Source organism: Manis javanica, chromosome 12, assembly GCF_040802235.1.
Source record: "Manis javanica isolate MJ-LG chromosome 12, MJ_LKY, whole genome shotgun sequence".
NCBI lineage: Eukaryota > Metazoa > Chordata > Mammalia > Pholidota > Manidae > Manis > Manis javanica.
In genome coordinates, this window is record NC_133167.1 from 101,376,803 (window position 1) to 101,394,218 (window position 17,416).

Here is a 17,416-nt window from a genome sequence, read left to right on the forward strand (position 1 = left end):
TACTTGTTTTTTGAACTTGCATTGTTCCAAACAATTCAACGTCCACCTGCCTACCCAGAGAGAGGCGAGGTTGATTGTGGGTCTTGTCTCTGTGGAACAGCCCAGAAAGAAATGGATGTTTGGCGGATCCGTGGGTAAAATGTAAGCTGCCAACTCCAGCAGGCCTGCCTGTATTTCTGCTCCCACACCATTGACCCTGGAGCCATATCGAGGAGCGCTGCTGAGCCTTCCCTGGGACACATTATCTGTTCCCTTCCGTGACGGCAGGCGATGCTGTTTTCTGGGGGGAGTGAGGAGTGTATTCTGCACCTGTTACCCTCTTGCTTCACCCACAACTTCATCACCCTGTTGAGGTGGGTACAGGCTGCACCCCTGCAGGGTCAGCCCTCCATTCTCTGAAATGACAGCCCCTTGTGACTGACTCCCCACCATCGCTCTTGTGCACCTAACCCAGATCATGGCTGTATGGTATTTAAAAAAACAAAAACACATTAGGTAGGTTAGAAGCTGAAAGACTCAGGTTCTAGACCCATTTAGTATTGCCCGTGTGATCTCGGGCAAACTCACTGGTCCCTCTGAGACTCAGTTTCCTTACGCATAAAGTGGAAAGAAGAACACGGATCCTGCTTACCTCCCAGGGCTGTTCTGAGGGTTGAATGAGCTTAACGGAAATGGCACTGTGGTCAGCAGGTGGTAAAATAATACTACGAGCATGACTATGACATTATCAAAATCATGTTAAAATACATTTGAGTAAGAAAAGCGGCCCCCATCTGCTGTGTCACCAGGGCCAGCACTAACGGTTTCAGTTCTCAGAGTCTCTGCTGGAGTCCAGAAGAAATTCCTCTCGCTGGTACCACGCTGATGGCCTGATTTTACATGCCCTGCTAATCAGCTCTATTCTTGACCCTGCGGCCACCCGATTGGCCTTGACAAAGTACCACCTGCCCTCCCTAGGTTTCAGCTTGCTTGGCCATAAAGTGGTAGGACCAACCCACCTTCAAAGGCCTTTCTTTCCTTTTCTAAAAGTGTCTGCTCTTAAGAGCCCTCCCCGAGGCACGGGGGCAACTGCTGTCCCAGGTGGGGCCCTACATTAAGTCACCAGCTGTTAATAAAGTAAGAATGACCTTTTAAGGAATCGAACCAGTTCATCAGTAACCAGCCATGAATAATATTGTTGTAATTCTCAGCAACTAGGTCCAGATAAAATTACATTCCTGTGGGTCTTGCTTTTCCTGAAGTGCTTGCTCGGAGTGTAGGAGAAGCTTGGTGGATTTCTAGCTCCTTGGCACCCAATGTGGAACTGTTGAAAAGCAGTCTCACTGTTGTTTATGAGCCCAGAGTCTCATTAAGGTGAGATTCGGAAGTTTTTGTCCATGGAGGGGCTTAGAAATCTAAGAGGAGCTCGGTGAGAACTTCATGAACTCTTTCTGTTAGGGAGACATTGCAAAGTATTTGAGTGGAGTCTCAAGGTCAGGTAAAGCAGAGCCAAGTCCTGGTTGCTGCCTGACCTTGAATTAGTTATTTAACTCTTAACTCTCCGTGATATCGTTCCTCCTGTCTACAGTGGGGGTGGTCGTTGTACCTTCCTTGTGGGATTGTGAAGTCTCGTAGGTGGGAGGTCAGGGGTGAGGGGGAAAGACAAAGATAAGTGCTCAGGAAATTCAGGTTTTGTTATTCCTGTGTGTCCGTCACCTCTGACCTTGTTTGCTTTAGGAGATTGCTGGGAGTTTGCTCTTCTTGTGTCTCTTCATTGGCTGTATTGTCAATTGGGGCAAAGGTTGGCAGTTCAGGGAAATCAGTTCACATGGCATTGAGAGAGAGAGAGATTAGGGAGGGTACCTAGAACACACCCAGACAACATGGAAAGTTTCCAAAGCACCCAATGATGTTCAGATATTAAGTGAAATAGAGTAAAATGAACCCCTCTCAGGTGAATTCTGTGAATTTTGGCATAGGCACTCAGTTGTGTAACCACCACTATAATCGAGAAATAGGACATTTTCACGACCCTAAAACATTCCTCCCCCTAGCCCCAAATTCTGGCAATCATAGCCTGCTATGATTTTATTGCTTTGAAGGTTTCTGAAAAGCCCAATTGTCAGAAGTCTTGAACTTCTCTAGAAAGCATTCATTGTGACATCCAGTATTTGCAAGTGGTCGTGAACTCCTGCAGGACTCCGGCTCCAGCCAGGGAGCCTCAGTCTGTCCATTTAGCGTGTGTTTTCAGCAGACGTTTCATTGAGCTGCTCTCTGGTGCAAGCCAGGAATGCCTGCTGTGCAGATAGGTGCGCAGCTCTCTCGGGAGACATCATGTCGTTGGGAGATGATATAGAGAAATAAAAGGTTAAATAAAGATGCTCAGAATCAACTTGCAACATGAGGCAGAAAGTCAAGAAATGTCACAGGTCGTGACACATTGTAGTTTTGGTAGAGCAGTTGGGACAGTGAGTGAGAGACACTCAGGAGAGGTCAGCCTGTTACTGCCCCCCATACCGCCTCCTGTCTCCCTGTAGCCGTTGATCTAGATGGTCCTGTCCCTGGCCTCTGGCCCTATTGGAGTTCTCATAACCCAGATCCTTGACTAGATTGCTCTTGCCCTGCCCCCCTAGTTCTTGACACCAGTGTTGTACAAGTATGTGCTCAGTCAGTCTTTGTTAGTTGAATGACTGAGTTGGCCATTGTAGGGGGGAGTGTTGGGGGAATAGGGAGGAACGGCGAGGCAGAGAATTCCTGGTCAGAACAAGGGGATAAAGTTAGAAAGATGCTTGAATCACTGCTATGGTTTATACTCCTAGCCAGTGTGGTGTTTATTTGGAATAACAGTGCAAAAGAGAAAGGAATTTGGGAGTATTGGAAGTTCAGGTGGCTTTGGTTTGAATCAGATTTATATAAGATCTTAATTGCCTTTGTGTGCAAGGTAATGCTTGTACCCACCCCCTACACACACACACACACACACATACACACACACACGCACGCATGCACGCACACACCCTGTTTGGTTTCTCTCTCCATCCACCAATTGCTTCTTAGGATGGGAAATCTCATTTTCCTGCCATTTCATTTTACCTGGGAGAAGCAGAAGAAACCTGAGAGAGGTCAATGTCAGCAGTCCGTCTATGTCTGGCAAACTGCATAATTGATGCTCTCATGCTCAAATAGGACCATCCAAGGATAAAATAAGAATCTGGGAGTCTGCCTGCCATATATAGTCTGCCTTCCTTTTCTTTAATTTTATCCCCTCCAGGAAAACCTAAACAGCATCCAATTTCCCTTCCCTACTGAATGCTGTGGCTTTGTGGACTCTTTATCACATCCCCAAATCTCCTTTCCCAGCCTGTTTGGTGCCTCTCCTGCTTCCCACTCTTGTCTCAGCTTCTCCAAATAGAACTCAGGTAATGTTCTCCCACCCCAGGCTAGTCATTTCATCACTCCCCAGAAAGCAATTAAAACAGGAACCCACTTATAAATAAAAATGCTTGAGCAATTAAAATATTTTGAGCAGTGAAAACAGGAATTTGCCCATGATGGCTAACTTCTTAAGGAGACTGGAACGTGTCCACCTTCCTGCCTAACTTGAACACTGGACGGATGACTGAGAAAATGTCAGGGCCATAGAGCAACTGCATGTGATCCAAACTGTGTGACTTTGGACAAGTCTGTCTACCTCTCTGTGCCTGAGTTTCATCATTTGTAACAGCATTATGACACTTTACCAGTGCTTCTCTTGAGTGGAAATGTTAAAATAACTTGTTTAGGCATGAGTAAAACATTGGTTATGAGGGCAGAGTACTTTGAGGCCCTGAGAAAACAGTGTTATTCCTTGTTAGTCCCATTTGTTTTGTGGTGCCAGTTTTCAGGGATATTTTGTCCCCTGCAGTTGCCAATGGAAGTATAAGGTCAGCTCTGTTTAAAAGCAGGGCAATGCATTAGGGGTATTCAAATTAAAACCACAATGAAGTTTATCACTATACACCTATCAGAATGACTGAAGTAAAAAAAATAGTGACAATGCCAAAAGCTGGTGAGAATTGTGCCTAATTAGATCATCCGTACATTGCTGATGGGAATGGAATGGTGAGACTGGTGGGAAGGGTACTGTGGACAACAGTCTGGCAGTTCCTTGTAAAATGAAACATGCAACTACTGCACGATCCAACAATCGCACTCTTGGGCATTTACCCCAGAGAAATGAAAACTTACGTTAATATAAAACCTCTGCACAAATGTTCTTAGCAGCCTTATTTGTAATAGCCAAAGAATGGGAACAACCCAGAAGTCCTTCCATGGGTAAATAGTTAAACAGACAGTGGTGCATCCATGCCATGAAATACTACTCAGCCATGAAAAGAAACCAGTTATTCATACACACAACTTGGATGAACATCCAGGGAAGTAGGCTGAGTGAGAAAAGCCAATTTGTGAGTCCATTTATGAAGTATCCATGAATTGACAAAAATTATAGAAATGAGGAACAAATTAGCAGATGCCAGGGTTTAGAGACAAGGGGAAGGTGGATATGATTATAAAAGTGACATGCAAGACTCTTGTACTGAGGGCCTATACAGTTTTGACTGTGGTGTACATAAAATTACACATGTGACAAAGTTGCATAGATTAAATACACAACCTCAAGAGTACCAGTAAAACCGAAGAATCCAAACAAAATAGTATAGATTGTTATGAGTGTCAAGGTCTGACACTGTACTATAGTTTTGTAAGATGTTACCACTGGGGGACTGGGTAAAGGGCCCACAGGATCTCTCTGTACTGTTTCTGAAAACTGTATATGAATCTACAATGATCTCAAACGAAAAATTAAATTAAAAAAACCCCACAGGATTCAGCGCCACAGTGGTCAGAATTCATCTTATGTTCTGGGGAGCTGGTACTGCTCATATGAGGTGGATTTTGGTGGTCCTTCCTACTTAATAAGATTTGGTAATATCTCTGTGGGCCCCAGGCCCCAGAAAATGGCACAGCAGCTTCCTTCAGAGAAAGAGCAGAGAGGAGAAGTGGGTCAGGTTCAAAGCACTGTCTCTCTGGCCCTGGGGCTGGGGCTGGAGGCGGCCTCTGGTCCTGCATCCTTGGCTGTGACTGGCTTAGGTTTGGAGCACGGCCACTTCAGAGCACCATTGGCAGGCGTGCTGGAAACAGCCCCGGGGCACCGGGCTTCCCAGCAAGCCGCTTCTCTGGAGCCATGAACCCAAAGCTAAGGCTTCTTCTTCAGTTTCACGGCAGATGACCTGTGGTGACTAAGAATCCGACTCCGGCTTCTTCAGCTCTTTGGAGGAAGGTTTTCTCGAAGTCAGGTGCATGACGGCTCTCTTTCCTTTGAAGTTGTAGGACAGTCACATCTGGACAACAACATCGAGGATCAAGAGATTGTCACTAATCCGCCAGACATCTGCCAGGTTGTGGAGGTGACCACTGAGAGTGACGAGCAGCCGGTCAGCATGAGCGAGCTCTACCCTCTGCAGATTTCCCCCGTGTCTTCCTATGCAGGTGAGGTGCTGGGGCTAGAACCTTGGAACTGAGCAGGGAGCCAGGGGCAGCCATTTAGTCTGAGGTCATCTGCTTCACCACGCAGCTAAGGACCTCTCCTCTGTCCTGGGAAGGTTCTTGCTTTAATTTGCTCAACCAGCATCTGCTTGGACACTTTCGTTCTCAGCAGACGTGGCTACAGCATCTCTTCACCTGGTCACCCGTGCCATTTTTATGCATGACTATCAAGTAAGATTTCTTTGGGGAAGTAGTTCATCTGAGTCTCTTTTACTTGCACAAATTCTCAGAAATTTAGAAGGGTGTTTTTCATGGAATTTTAGGCTTGACCAAGCTGGATAGGACCTTGGGGATCACCTCTTCCCATTACTTCATTCCTGGAAGTGAAGGGACTTGCTCAAGGTCACACGACCAGTAGGTACTTGGGTCGGGACTTAAAAAATCTTCAGCTCTCAAGCCCCATTCCATCCCACCAAGTTTATTGTCACTTCCACATATTTTCCCCATCTTTTTAAATTTAGTCCTGCTTCTAATCAGACCAGGCAACTGGGCTCATACCTAAATTCCCTAGCGGGGTAGCCATGTAATGGCAGGAATTGGCCCAGACAGTCACAGGATTAGAACCAGATTCAGTCGGTTCTTCCATCCTTAGAGAAAAAAGTGATGGCTCCTTTTTTCCACCACCATGACATCAGTTTATACTCCCTTCTTGATGATCTCCATTTAATTTCTGAGGAGAGGGGCTCAATTGTAGTTAGGGAAAATAAATTCTGAGTCAGTGTGATTGATTGCAAACATTAAAAATACAAAGCAGAGGCCGTCTCGGCTTTAATAAGCAGTTCAGGAATTCTTCCCAGGATCGTTCTGTAGTGCCGAACGGTGTCCTCCAGTGAGGGTGTCCCTCCGGGGACGGGCCTAGAGTCAGCCTTAGAAGTCAGTGGATTCATGCGACAGGTTGTTTGTGAATTATTAGTCACTAAACTCACTTCATATATACTGAACCCTGACTTTGTTTTTTTCTTGATGTATTTTTTTAAAGTTGTGGTTGAACACATAACAAAATTTACCACTTTTGCTGTTCTTAAATGTACATCTCAGCAGCATTAAGCGCATTCACACTGTTGTACAACCCTCACCAGAGCATTTTCTCATTGCAAACTGAAACTCCGTCCCATTAAACGGTAGCCCCTCCCCACCCCCGCCAACCAGTCCCACCCCTGAAGGCCACCGTTTCGCATCTTGTCTCTGAGTCTGGCTGCTCCAGGGACCTCATATGGGTGGAATCAGAAAGTATTTGTCCTTTTGTGGCTGGCTTATTTTACTTAGCATAATGTCCTCCAGTTCCTAATTTTATTCTGTGCTAGGAGTAGGGAAGGAATGTGAGATGGAGCCTCAGCTGCAAGGAGCTTATAGTCTGTCATCAGGATGAACTTGTCCCCAGAGACTGAGTCAACAGACATATTTCCAACTCCTCCATGTGCTACTGCCCAGTAATCATACCTGCTATTTGTCACATGTGGTATGCGCCCTGGGAACTGTGCTGTGTGCTTGAAATCAAGCAACATATTTAATTATCCGGAGATTAAACCCGTCAGCCCGGGCAACATCCATATCGCCTCTTGGGAATCTAAGGCCAATGTGGTAAAGCAGTGTGTCCCGCAATGAACGACTAGTGGCACAGACAGAACCCACATGTTGCTGTGCCAAAGGCCCGTTCTTAACGGCTTCTGCTGCTGTGCTGCCCTGAACAGCAGCCCGGGGCTCTGCCGCTGAGAACACGTCCACACACCGTGATCTCAAGGACCCACCAAAGGAGGCATATGGGTGATTCCACCCGTATGAGGTCCCTAGAGCAGCCAAATTCAGAGACAGGATGCAGAACGGTGGCCTTCGTTTTGCATTTGTGGTAACTGAAGCTTTAAACCCTAAGCTGCTTTCCTTACATTTACACAGCGATGGCTCCCAGTGTGGCTTTGTCCCGCGTCATGCCGCTGTAGGCATTCTTGCACCCTACATGGTTTTTTACACCGGAGGTTGGTGATTTAGAATAGACTTCAGTTTATCTGTTGAGTAAGACTTTCTGAGCTCTTGCTGAGGATTCAGCTTTTCTCTTGCTTTTCTGCCAGCAGTGGCATTTTGCTTTAGCAGAAGAATCCCTAGAACAGCTGATCCACACAGGCAGAAAGGAAAATTTCATAACCTCTTCCAGGACATTTGCATAGATTTGAAAAGAAGGATTTCAGTGCCAGGCTAGACGGCAGCAGGCATGCGCGGGAGCCTGGCTTCTCAGCCTGGCCTTCAGTCCTTTCCACCGTTTTATTGTCTGAATTCTCCAGAACATTTTGGAGGGCAGCTCATTGGGTGGAGGCAAAATGTTTCATCACTGCTGTTTTTCTAGAGCACATCAGATGTTAGCCTGTCACTGACCACTGCTAGTTTCCTCTGTTAGTCAGGAATTTTACAGCGTTCAGCTAGCAAAGGCAGCCTTTTGAGTGCGTTTACCTTTGTTACTTTATGTTCCCCAATAGGGATGGGCTGTTTGCCCATTTTTTGTAACAGGGTTCCTTTTTTGGACCATTCCAAACCTTTTTTTGGAATTCCAACCTCCTCTAACCACTGTCATTCACTTGTTTAGGAAACTGGTATTTGAAGGCTGCTGTTTGTTATGTTTTCCCCCTTCCAGATCATTGAAATATAATCCCCGGAGTATTACAAAACGACATGCAGGTTTTCGAGTCTGTAGTCTCTGTGGCCTAAATACTGTGGTAAGCAAGAAAAGAGATGGCTTCTTTGAGTGCAAGTACTTGCCGTGGATGTTTTAAGACACGTAAAATTTTTGTGGGATTCCTAGAACTTTCATCCAGGGGAGGGATACCCCAGAGGCCAACCTTGGGGAAGCTGTAGAGGAGAGTCATTTTATTATTAAAAGGCTTCCATAAAGTGGCCTCTTGCCTGATGAATGGCATCAGGATTTTATTAAAATGTAGTTTAGTAAGCCAAAGCCACAGTGGTATTCTGGGGAAGGCTGGATGAGAGGATGGAGAATAGCTGGAGAAGAAAGCATTAATTTCTTCTAAACACAGGATTAATTGGTTAAAACGGAGAGAACGGAGATTGTTTACTGACCAGCAGCCAGCAGTAAAGACTGGATCTCTAACTGGAGACCACAGCAGGCTTCCATTCTGTGGGCAGAGCCAAGAACAGGGTGCTTTGCGCTGAAGACAACTCTGGCGTCATTTAGTCAAGACTTCTCATGAAAGCAAGGAACAAAATCCTCGTCCGTTTTATTAATAAAACTGGTACCAGAGCCTTCCAGAAAATGTACCAGGGTATCAGAGTGCAGAAAAGCTTTAACCTAAAACACTGTCTCCCTCCCCCATACTGTTCCCGAGATGGTCTGATAGTGAAAAGCGGACGGGAATGGGGTGTGCACCTAAGACTAGGGCCATCATGGAACCACAGCTCTGGAAGGATCTTGGAGACCATTGGATCCAAACCTGGCCTTTTGCCCTCGCAGGGTGCTTTCAGGGAAACTGAGAGCAGAAAGTCAAAACGAGCTTCTCATCAACCTGTTACTACTCTGGAAACACTTCCCAGTGAAGCAACTCCAATCTTTTTAAATCCAATTGTATTCAAAGCTAATAAAACACCAAATCTGTATTAATCAAAGAGGAACATGAAATAACAGCACATGTTGATTATTTCGGCAGTGACACTGATCTTCAGGCAGCAGCCACAGTAGATGTATCTGCCATGTAAGACGTGATCTTGGCAGTGGCCTTGGTGACCAGAAACCAAGCGCACAGGCACATGGGTCCCCCCAGCAAAGCCCGTGGGGCCAGTCACTCTGGGGTAGCTAGCTGTGAGAACCACGGTGAGTCTCAAGAGAGGGGTCCTGTGTGTGTGTCCTCAGACTGCAGCTTCGGGCATCTCCTGGCTCCTGGGCTGAAGGCATTCAAAGCCATTCATGTAAACAATAAAAATTAGAAATCTCAGTTTCCCAGTATGGAAAGTCTTGAGAACTACTTCAGAAGCAGTTGATCTTAATTTAGAAACAGTCAGTGCTCTCCACTAACATTCGTGTCTGCTGAAAACATAAGTTCAGAGCATGTGTGTCTTTTCTAGTCTCCAGCTCTTTCCCTGAAGTCGAGAGCCAGATACTTACAGGCAGTTAACATTCTGCTTGTGTGCAAGGTCTGGCCCAGGTTTACTCAGGGTCTGCCTTCCAGCTCTCCTGGAACTGCAACCCGGGCTGCGGTGGAACCCCAGAATCTCAGCCTCAGCTGCTGCTTCTCGCCTGTCTCCAGCCCCCAAAGCCTGCCTGTTGGCATGCTGGTTTTTGTTTGCAGGCGAAGGGAACAGAGGATGGTGGTATTTATGGAGGGTAATTAAGAGTGGAGGGGGCCTGGATATACATGAAAGGAAGAGAAGCCTGGCTTTGGAGCCCAGACATAGCCAAGCACAGAAATGGGAAGGGGATCTTGAAATTTCATCAGAGGCTGGAGCAGCAGGCGTGCTTCGGGAAGCGGCATTGCTGCGATCTGTGCACAAGGCCCTGGAATCGGATGTGCTGTTTTATTTTCTTTCCTCGATGCTGACTCAGTTCACAACTTTGGCAGGTTTCTCAACATCTCTGTTCCTCATTTTTCTTGGGAGTTGTAATGCCGATTCCTGCTTCCTCTGGATCCTGAGCTAGTGTGAGGGTTATGTGCAGAGGGGAATTTTCCCTTTCTCTTGCTTCTCCTTTGTTTCATGTGGGAACAGTCCTGTGCCTGGCATTGCTGGTCTGTCCTGATAGCTGGGGTCAGTCTAAGCCGAGGCCAAAACAGGGCATCTGGATGACTGTTGCTCCTGCCAAGGGTGCTCTGGGCGTGAGCTCAGTCTGAGAGGCCAGACCTCTCCTCTGCTTGCTCACAGTTGGCCCTTGGAGATCACTCATGCCCTGGTGAAGTCACTGGAGAACAGTGGCCAGGAAATGTGCAAAAAGACTCCAAGGTGGGCCCAGTGCTGTCAGCCTTCTACGGGAGGAACCTGTGGCTCTGTTTGCCCATTTGTTCTTCAGCGTTTTGTTCATGGAGAGCCAGGTCTGTGCCTTGTACTCTGGAGAGTCGAAAAGACTGGGCTGGAGCCACCTGGTCGCAACTGTGCTACCAGCAAGATGTGACGCCGGAGGCCAGTCCCTTAGTGGGTTCAGGGTGAAAGGGGGTGCATGGCCCTCTACAGGTGATTGTGGTTTTTCTCTGCGGTCTGTAGAATAAATGACCCAGGCTCAGGGATCTTTAAGGCTCTGTGTATTTCAGAAGTTCTACCTCTGCTCTTCCATTTCTCACAGCTGGCACGCTGAATGTATCTATTGCTGTACAACAATATAACCACAAAGTTAGTGGCTTAAAACAACATCCATGTATTTTCCTACAATTTCTGAGGGTCAGGAGTGCAGGAATGGCTTAGCTGCGTCCTCTGTTCAGGGTGTTCCCTGCAGAGACCTACAGTCAAGGTCTGGGACACAGCTGCTGTCTCCTCTGAGGATTGAATGGGGAGGAGTTACTTCCAAGCTCATACGGTTTGGGGCAGAAAGTAGTTTCTTGCAGGTTGTTAAACTGAGGGTCTCAGTTTCTTGCTGGCTGTTGGCAAGAAGTAGCCCTTACTTCTTCAAAGCCAGCAAGGGAATCTCCTCACAAGACAGGCTTCAGTCTCATGTAAGGTAATCACACATCACAGCGCCTTCACTGCGTCCTGTTGGTTCAAAGCCCATCACAGGTCCCACCCACACCCCACAGGAAGGTTAAGTCATTTTTCTCAGAGAGATGAGGGTCGTAAAGGGATATGAGGTGTCAGGAAGGATCTGAGTAGAGCAGGGGTGACCCAGGAAGACTACGAGTTAGGCCTTAGCTGGACTGGTTGACATGGATTGGAAGAGAGGACCAGGGTGGGCACTGGGGTGGAGCGTCCCTGGGTGCAGGGCTTGGCGTAGAGGCAGGAGTGAGCAGAGGCCATGGGGTGCACAGGCGGAGGGGGGCCTTGGGGACCCCCACCTCACTCATCCTGGGACGCAGTGGCCGTGAGTAGACATCGCCAGCCCTTGGAAGGTGAGCTTCCCCACAACCCTCAAACCTTCCTCCGAGGGGCCAGAATTAGAGAAATAAAACTCACTCTCGCATCTCCCAAGCTCAAGGCTTTGACTGTACAAAGGGGACAAAGAGCATGAATTTGCCGGTGTGTTTTTGTAAACCCTGCCCCAGCCTTGAAACCTCTGGAGTGGCAGGAATGACAGCCCTGTGTTTTCTCTCTGAACAGAAAGCGAAACGACCGATAGCGTGCCCAGCGATGAAGAGAGCCCCGAGGTAAGCACGGCGCCTGGTGGGGGGGTGCCTGCCAAGCCTGGTTTCTGTGCCGCTGCCCAAGCCTCTTTCCTTCTGGTCAATGAGTTTTACATTGGATTGTTTTCTGCGTGGTGGTAAAATACACTTAAAATAAAACTGACCGTGCTTGTGGATTTTGGATGACAGAATTATGCTCTGGGAACTGAATGGGAGGAAAGAGGGTAAGTTGTTACCTGTTATCGTTAGAAAGAGGCTGTGACAGCAGGAAAGGGAACTTGACTTGCGGCCAGGAAATGGTGATATTCTCCCCACTGTAAACATCCTGAGCACAAGCAGAAATAGCAGGTCCAAGGGTCCAGAAGTCAGCCCCGGCCAGGGCTACGCAAAGGGCCCCCTCCCCCCCACATCCCTGGAGTGCCCTCCCTCTGTGATCTGTGCCCGGGGGCCAGCCGGGGGCACAGCTTTGATTCTCAGTCGCCCTGCTTCTCCCCCTTGTCCAGGCTGGGCTCCCACAATAGCAGGAAATAGTGGCCTTAGGGGATGGAAAGCATCTGCTGCTACATGCCTGCTTTGTGTTGGAGGGAGGGAAGAAGGGAGGGAGAATGACCGACTGACCAGTGGCTGCCTGAATTAGTGATTTCCCGGCGTGCTGCATACTTTTCCAGTACAGTCCAGGAGTTATGAAGAGGCAGTAGGTGTCAATGGTCGTGCACATTCCGAGCCTGTTTCTTCAAGGTCAGAATGCCAGCTGCTCCTCTGAAGGAAGCCACCCTTGAGCCTGCTCTTTGCGCGGCACACGGGAGCTCTAAGCTGCGCCCATTTGAAAGCAATCAAAGGGCAACGGCTGTCTGTTACTGAATTCCTCGCTTCCCTCCCTCTGAAAATGCTGGTGGACTCAGAGATCAGGTTGGGCCATCAGCGAGCAACCAAATTGCCATGACAGATCAGCCATCATGGCCTAAAACCCACCGAATGATAGGGCAGGGCAGCCAGAGCAGAGAGGAGCCAGAAACCACTTGCCACCTCCTTCTCCTGCCTTCATAGAACAGTCTTGGCTATTTTTCTGGGAGGCAGCCCATAGGGATTGAGAAAAAGGGAAGAGAAACCATTGTGTGGGGCTTGGGATACGAATAGCTGGATACGGATTTCAGTTGACGGATATGTGGAGTTGCTAAGCTTCTCTTCCTTCCACAACTCTGAAGGATAAATTTAGTTAAAACACCAGCGTGTGAGAACAGCGGTGCATTAAAAAAAAAAAAAGGCCATTCAAGAGAAGACAAAGTAAATATGTATCTTGATTATTTTCTTTGAAAGGGCCGACCGCACTGGCGGAAGAGGAACATTGAAGGCAAACAGTACCTCAGCAACATGGGGTCACGAAGCACGTACCTGCTGCCCAGCATGGCGACCTTCGTCACTTCCAACAAGCCCGATCTCCAGGTCACCATCAAAGAGGAGAGCTGCCCGATGCCTTACAACAGCTCCTGGCCCACCTTCCCAGACCTGCCCCTGACTCCCGCCATGACCCCTGTGCCCAGCAGCAGTCGGCCAGACCGGGAGACCCGGGCCAGCGTCATCAAGAAAACGTCAGATATCACCCAGGCCCGTGTCAAGAGCTGCTAAGCCTTCGACATCCCCTAGCAGTTGGGATTCCTTGGCCTTGTTTGGTTGTCTGTTTATATTTTATTTTTCTCTCTGACACCCATTTAGACAAATCTAAGGGAAAAGCCGAGACAATAGAGCATTGATTGCTGTGTCCATCTCCAGTACTGGAGCTTCTTTTTAACTCAGGACTCCAGCCCCTTGGTAGACGCGTGTCTCTAGAGCCTGCTGGGTCTCCCAGGGCTGCTCCCTCAAGTTCAAGGACAACACAGGACCAACACCCACGCGGGCAGGGAGACGCCTGTGGTCAAGGCCGGCATGGCGGAGTGGATGCCTCAGACCGGAAGAGAAAATGTGAACTAGCTGGAATTTTTTATTCTTGTGAATATGTACATAGGGCAGTACTAGCGATGCTGCAGTCTGCTTCTGCACCTTATCTTAAAGCACTTACAGATAGACCTTCTTGTGATCTTGCTCTATTCCACAGCACACTCGCCGCACCCTACCCTGCCCTTTACCCCTCCTTCTTCCCACCCAGCTCCTTCCCTCCTTTTCCTCCCTGAAAGGCTCTGCCCCACATCGCTGAGGAAGAGGTGGAGAAAATGAACTTCTCCACAAATGTCTCATTTTAAGACTGCTTTTAAAAAAAAAAGAAAAGAAAAGAAAAGAAAAGAAAATCTTTCTAATCTGCTATGCTTGAATGCCACGCGGTACAAAGGAAAACTGTCATGGAGATATTATGCAAATTCCCAGATCTGAAGACGAAAATACTCTAATTCTAACCAGAGCAAGCTTTTTTATTTTTTATACAGGGGAATATTTTATTCAAGGTAAAATTCTAAAGAAAATATAATTGTTTTTTATCTTTTCTACAGCAAATTTATAATTTTAAGATTCCTTTCCTTGTTTATCAGCAGTTGTTACTACATCCTTGTGGCACATTTTTTTTTTAATTTTGTAAAGGTGAAAAAGCTTTTATGAGCTCATGTAGCAATCTAATTATCCTGTGGATTGATAATAAATGAATATGATATATAGTTAAATTTGTAATGAGCATCACGCCTGGCTTTGTGTTTGCTTTAGAGCACAGTCACGGGGCAGGACCAACAAAGTACTGTTTCTTCTTGGGGTCCAGAACTTTTTTCCCTTTTTGACCACAAGAAACCCCGCCGGGGTCCAGCTTTGGTCATCTGATGGCCTCCTCTACTGCATGCTTACCCTGAGCCAGGTGCTGTGCTCAATGTGTTAACCGCAAGCCTTCTGCAGTCATCAAGGCTGTGAACCGGGAAGGGATTTATCTCCATTTCACATGGAGGAAATGGAGACTCAAAATTAAAATGCCTTTTCTCAAGGTCACACAGGTAAGAGTCAAGGTCACTAGTTAAGCCCAAAGTCAGGCATGACTGTGGAGGGGGTCTTTTTACCCACTCTCCTTCTCCACTGTGAGCAAACCTGACCCACCTCTGTGCTTTTCCTGTTCTCATGTATAGACTTACACGTACGACTAAAATTTTGTATTTATGCCACCGAGCAGGCCCATGGGTAAGACATTGTCAATAATGGGAATGATTTGTTGGTTCCAAGTCTATGTCTGTCTGCTTCCTGGGACCTGGGGCATTAGGCAGAGATAGGCCCTGCCCTCAGAACTCAGGGCTTGTCTTTTTGAGGGAGAAATGAGAATTCCAGGCCCCAGATGCCATCACCCATGGGGATGTCATGGCGTACCCCCAACTTTGGGGATGCACTACATTCCCCTCTCAGGCTTCCATGATGTCTAGCAAGTCAGGATGCTGGGACAAGCTGCTGACCTGCTGCCTCCGGGGGGTTGTGAGATTGCTAAGTTAATATTTGAAAAGGTCCCTTCAATGAAAGGACAAAGGGCTATTTTTATGCCTCTCCATGTGTGGCTGCAGATATAATTAGTGGTCATAAAATTATGCAGCCCTGAACAAAAATTAACTAAAGCATTTTACTGGTCCGTGTGTCGCAGCTAACCGCCTGTTGATGGTTCACTGCTCCTGTGAGGAGCACGCGTGGCCCTGTGATTATCTCAGTTTCCCGGGAAGGCCTGACTTCCTAGTGGGAGGGGGAGCCCTGGAGAGGAAGGGATGCTCCAGCATCCTTCACATTATGCTCTTCTTTAAGACCGACTCTTCTCCCAGGCCCTAAGTAAATGCATCCCAGTTCTTCATGACTTAAATCTAAATACTTTTGTTTAGTCACCCCATTTTAAAATAAATTAAAAAAGCAATCACAAAAGTTTAAGCCCAAGTCCTGAGTCGCATGGCCTGGTGATCAAAGGGTTAAGGGCAGTTCCTGACTCATCCCCTTTGCTTCTTTCAGCAGTTCCCCAGGTCCCAAACTGCTCCCACTTGCTCCCTCCACCTCTGTGGTTATAGCCAGACTTCACCAGGTGAAAGAAGTTTAGATTTGGAAATGTGCAATGGACGCCTTCAAGGTAATCACCCAGTAAGGCCATGAACACCAGAATCAGGTTGAAATTATTCCTGGAAAAAGTTGTACTCCTTCTAAGGGTTACTGACCAGTAGTGTAGGAACGCAAGCTGGGTTCGACAGGAAGAAATGCAGCTGAGATGGGGCATCTATGGCCTACCACCTCGGACCTTGCTTTCCTCAGTCAAAGGAAGAACTGGGGGCACATGCTCCCCTTGGCTGGCATCTGCGTGAACTGATACGCTTTTATGATGGGCTTGGTTGTGTGTGTGTGTGTGTGTGTGTGTGTGTGTGTGTGTGTGTGTGTGTGTGTGAGTCGCAAGCTCGGTGTAATGACCTTCAGAACAATAGTCTCCATTCTCTGCAGCCGGCGCCTGGGTCTCTCCTTGATAAGCAGGAGCACTGTGCAGCTGTGAGCTGTGAATGCGCTGACAGGCACTTCCGCCCAGTCAGAAGGTTGAGAGAACCCAGCACATCCTTCAACCGTGAAGGGCTTCCAGAACACCATTTACAAGTCTCCAAATAAAGCCATGCTCAGCCATAGCATTTTTTCCATGTTCTGATGAAGTAACTGCCAAAGGAGGTGTTTAGTCTGTTTAAATGTATTTATAAAGAAGAAATATACCTGGGAAAAAAATATACACAAATGCATTGGACATCAAAACCCCAACATAGCATCCTTTTTTTCACCCCAAATCCAAAATACACTCAAATGCTCAAGTTAACCACCACCAAGATAAAAATTTTAGGAACGAGGAAGATGAGTGATTTGGTTTCTGGGTCCTGAATTTTCTAACTTGTGCTTTTGGAAGTATTTTGCATGTGAATGAAAAAGACGTTAAGCTCCAAATGGCCTCCTGCCCTAAACCAGAGAGACAGAACATTAGACATTCCGTTTGCTTGAAACCATTCTTTGAACATTAAATTCATTAGGTTTGCAAAGCGCCCTGTTATTCTAGCTATGGACACACAGACCCAGATAAAAGGAGAAAATAAGAAACCCACTACTCTGCCAAATTTCTACTGAAGAAAGACAAAAGGCCTGCTAGAAAGAGGTTTGCAAGCAGGTAGCCAAGACAGGTCCCTGGCATGTGGTTTCAGATATCTAATGTCTCAGAAGCAGTTTTGGTATGGAAAGAGAATGGAGGCAGAAACTGGTTCTTACCTGGTGGTGGTCAGCTACCTCATGCTGAAATTCCATCCTGTGGCACCCCCAGGGCCAGGATGATCAGAGCCAGTGGCACCTAACCGTGACCGGCCGAGGGGCCTGCGAGCCTGCTCACCACTTGTTCCCATGCTGCGGCAGACCCCTCCCCAGGGAATCACAGTACATAGGATTGTAAGGGTCCCAGGGCTGGCTCAGTGACATTTGCATCCCAACATGCCAAACAAGGTTGACTCCGTATTAAGCAATCACCCCCAGATCTCCTCCTGGGACCCCCCAAGCCTGCATTAAAAGAATGGGGCTGGCACTATTGGCTGCACCCCTTAGGCCGTGGCCAGCCGCAGACCTGGAGGGACAACCACGGTTGT

The 17,416-nt window shown here is 47.5% G+C and overlaps 1 protein-coding gene across 4 annotated transcripts in view; it reads left to right on the forward strand.

Moving 5' to 3' along the window:
• IRF2 (interferon regulatory factor 2) overlaps positions 1–14,484 on the forward strand; it is a 73,998-nt gene extending 59,514 nt beyond the window's left edge. For all 4 annotated transcript variants that reach the window (XM_073219176.1, XM_036996527.2, XM_036996518.2 and 1 more), the window contains 3 exons: positions 5,344–5,508; positions 11,803–11,849; positions 13,143–14,484. In XM_073219176.1, the coding sequence (XP_073075277.1) occupies positions 5,344–5,508; positions 11,803–11,849; positions 13,143–13,451 (521 nt within the window). In that variant the 3' untranslated portion in view covers positions 13,452–14,484. The remainder of the gene's footprint in view (positions 1–5,343; positions 5,509–11,802; positions 11,850–13,142) is intronic.
• The last annotated feature ends 2,932 nt before the right edge of the window (positions 14,485–17,416 follow it).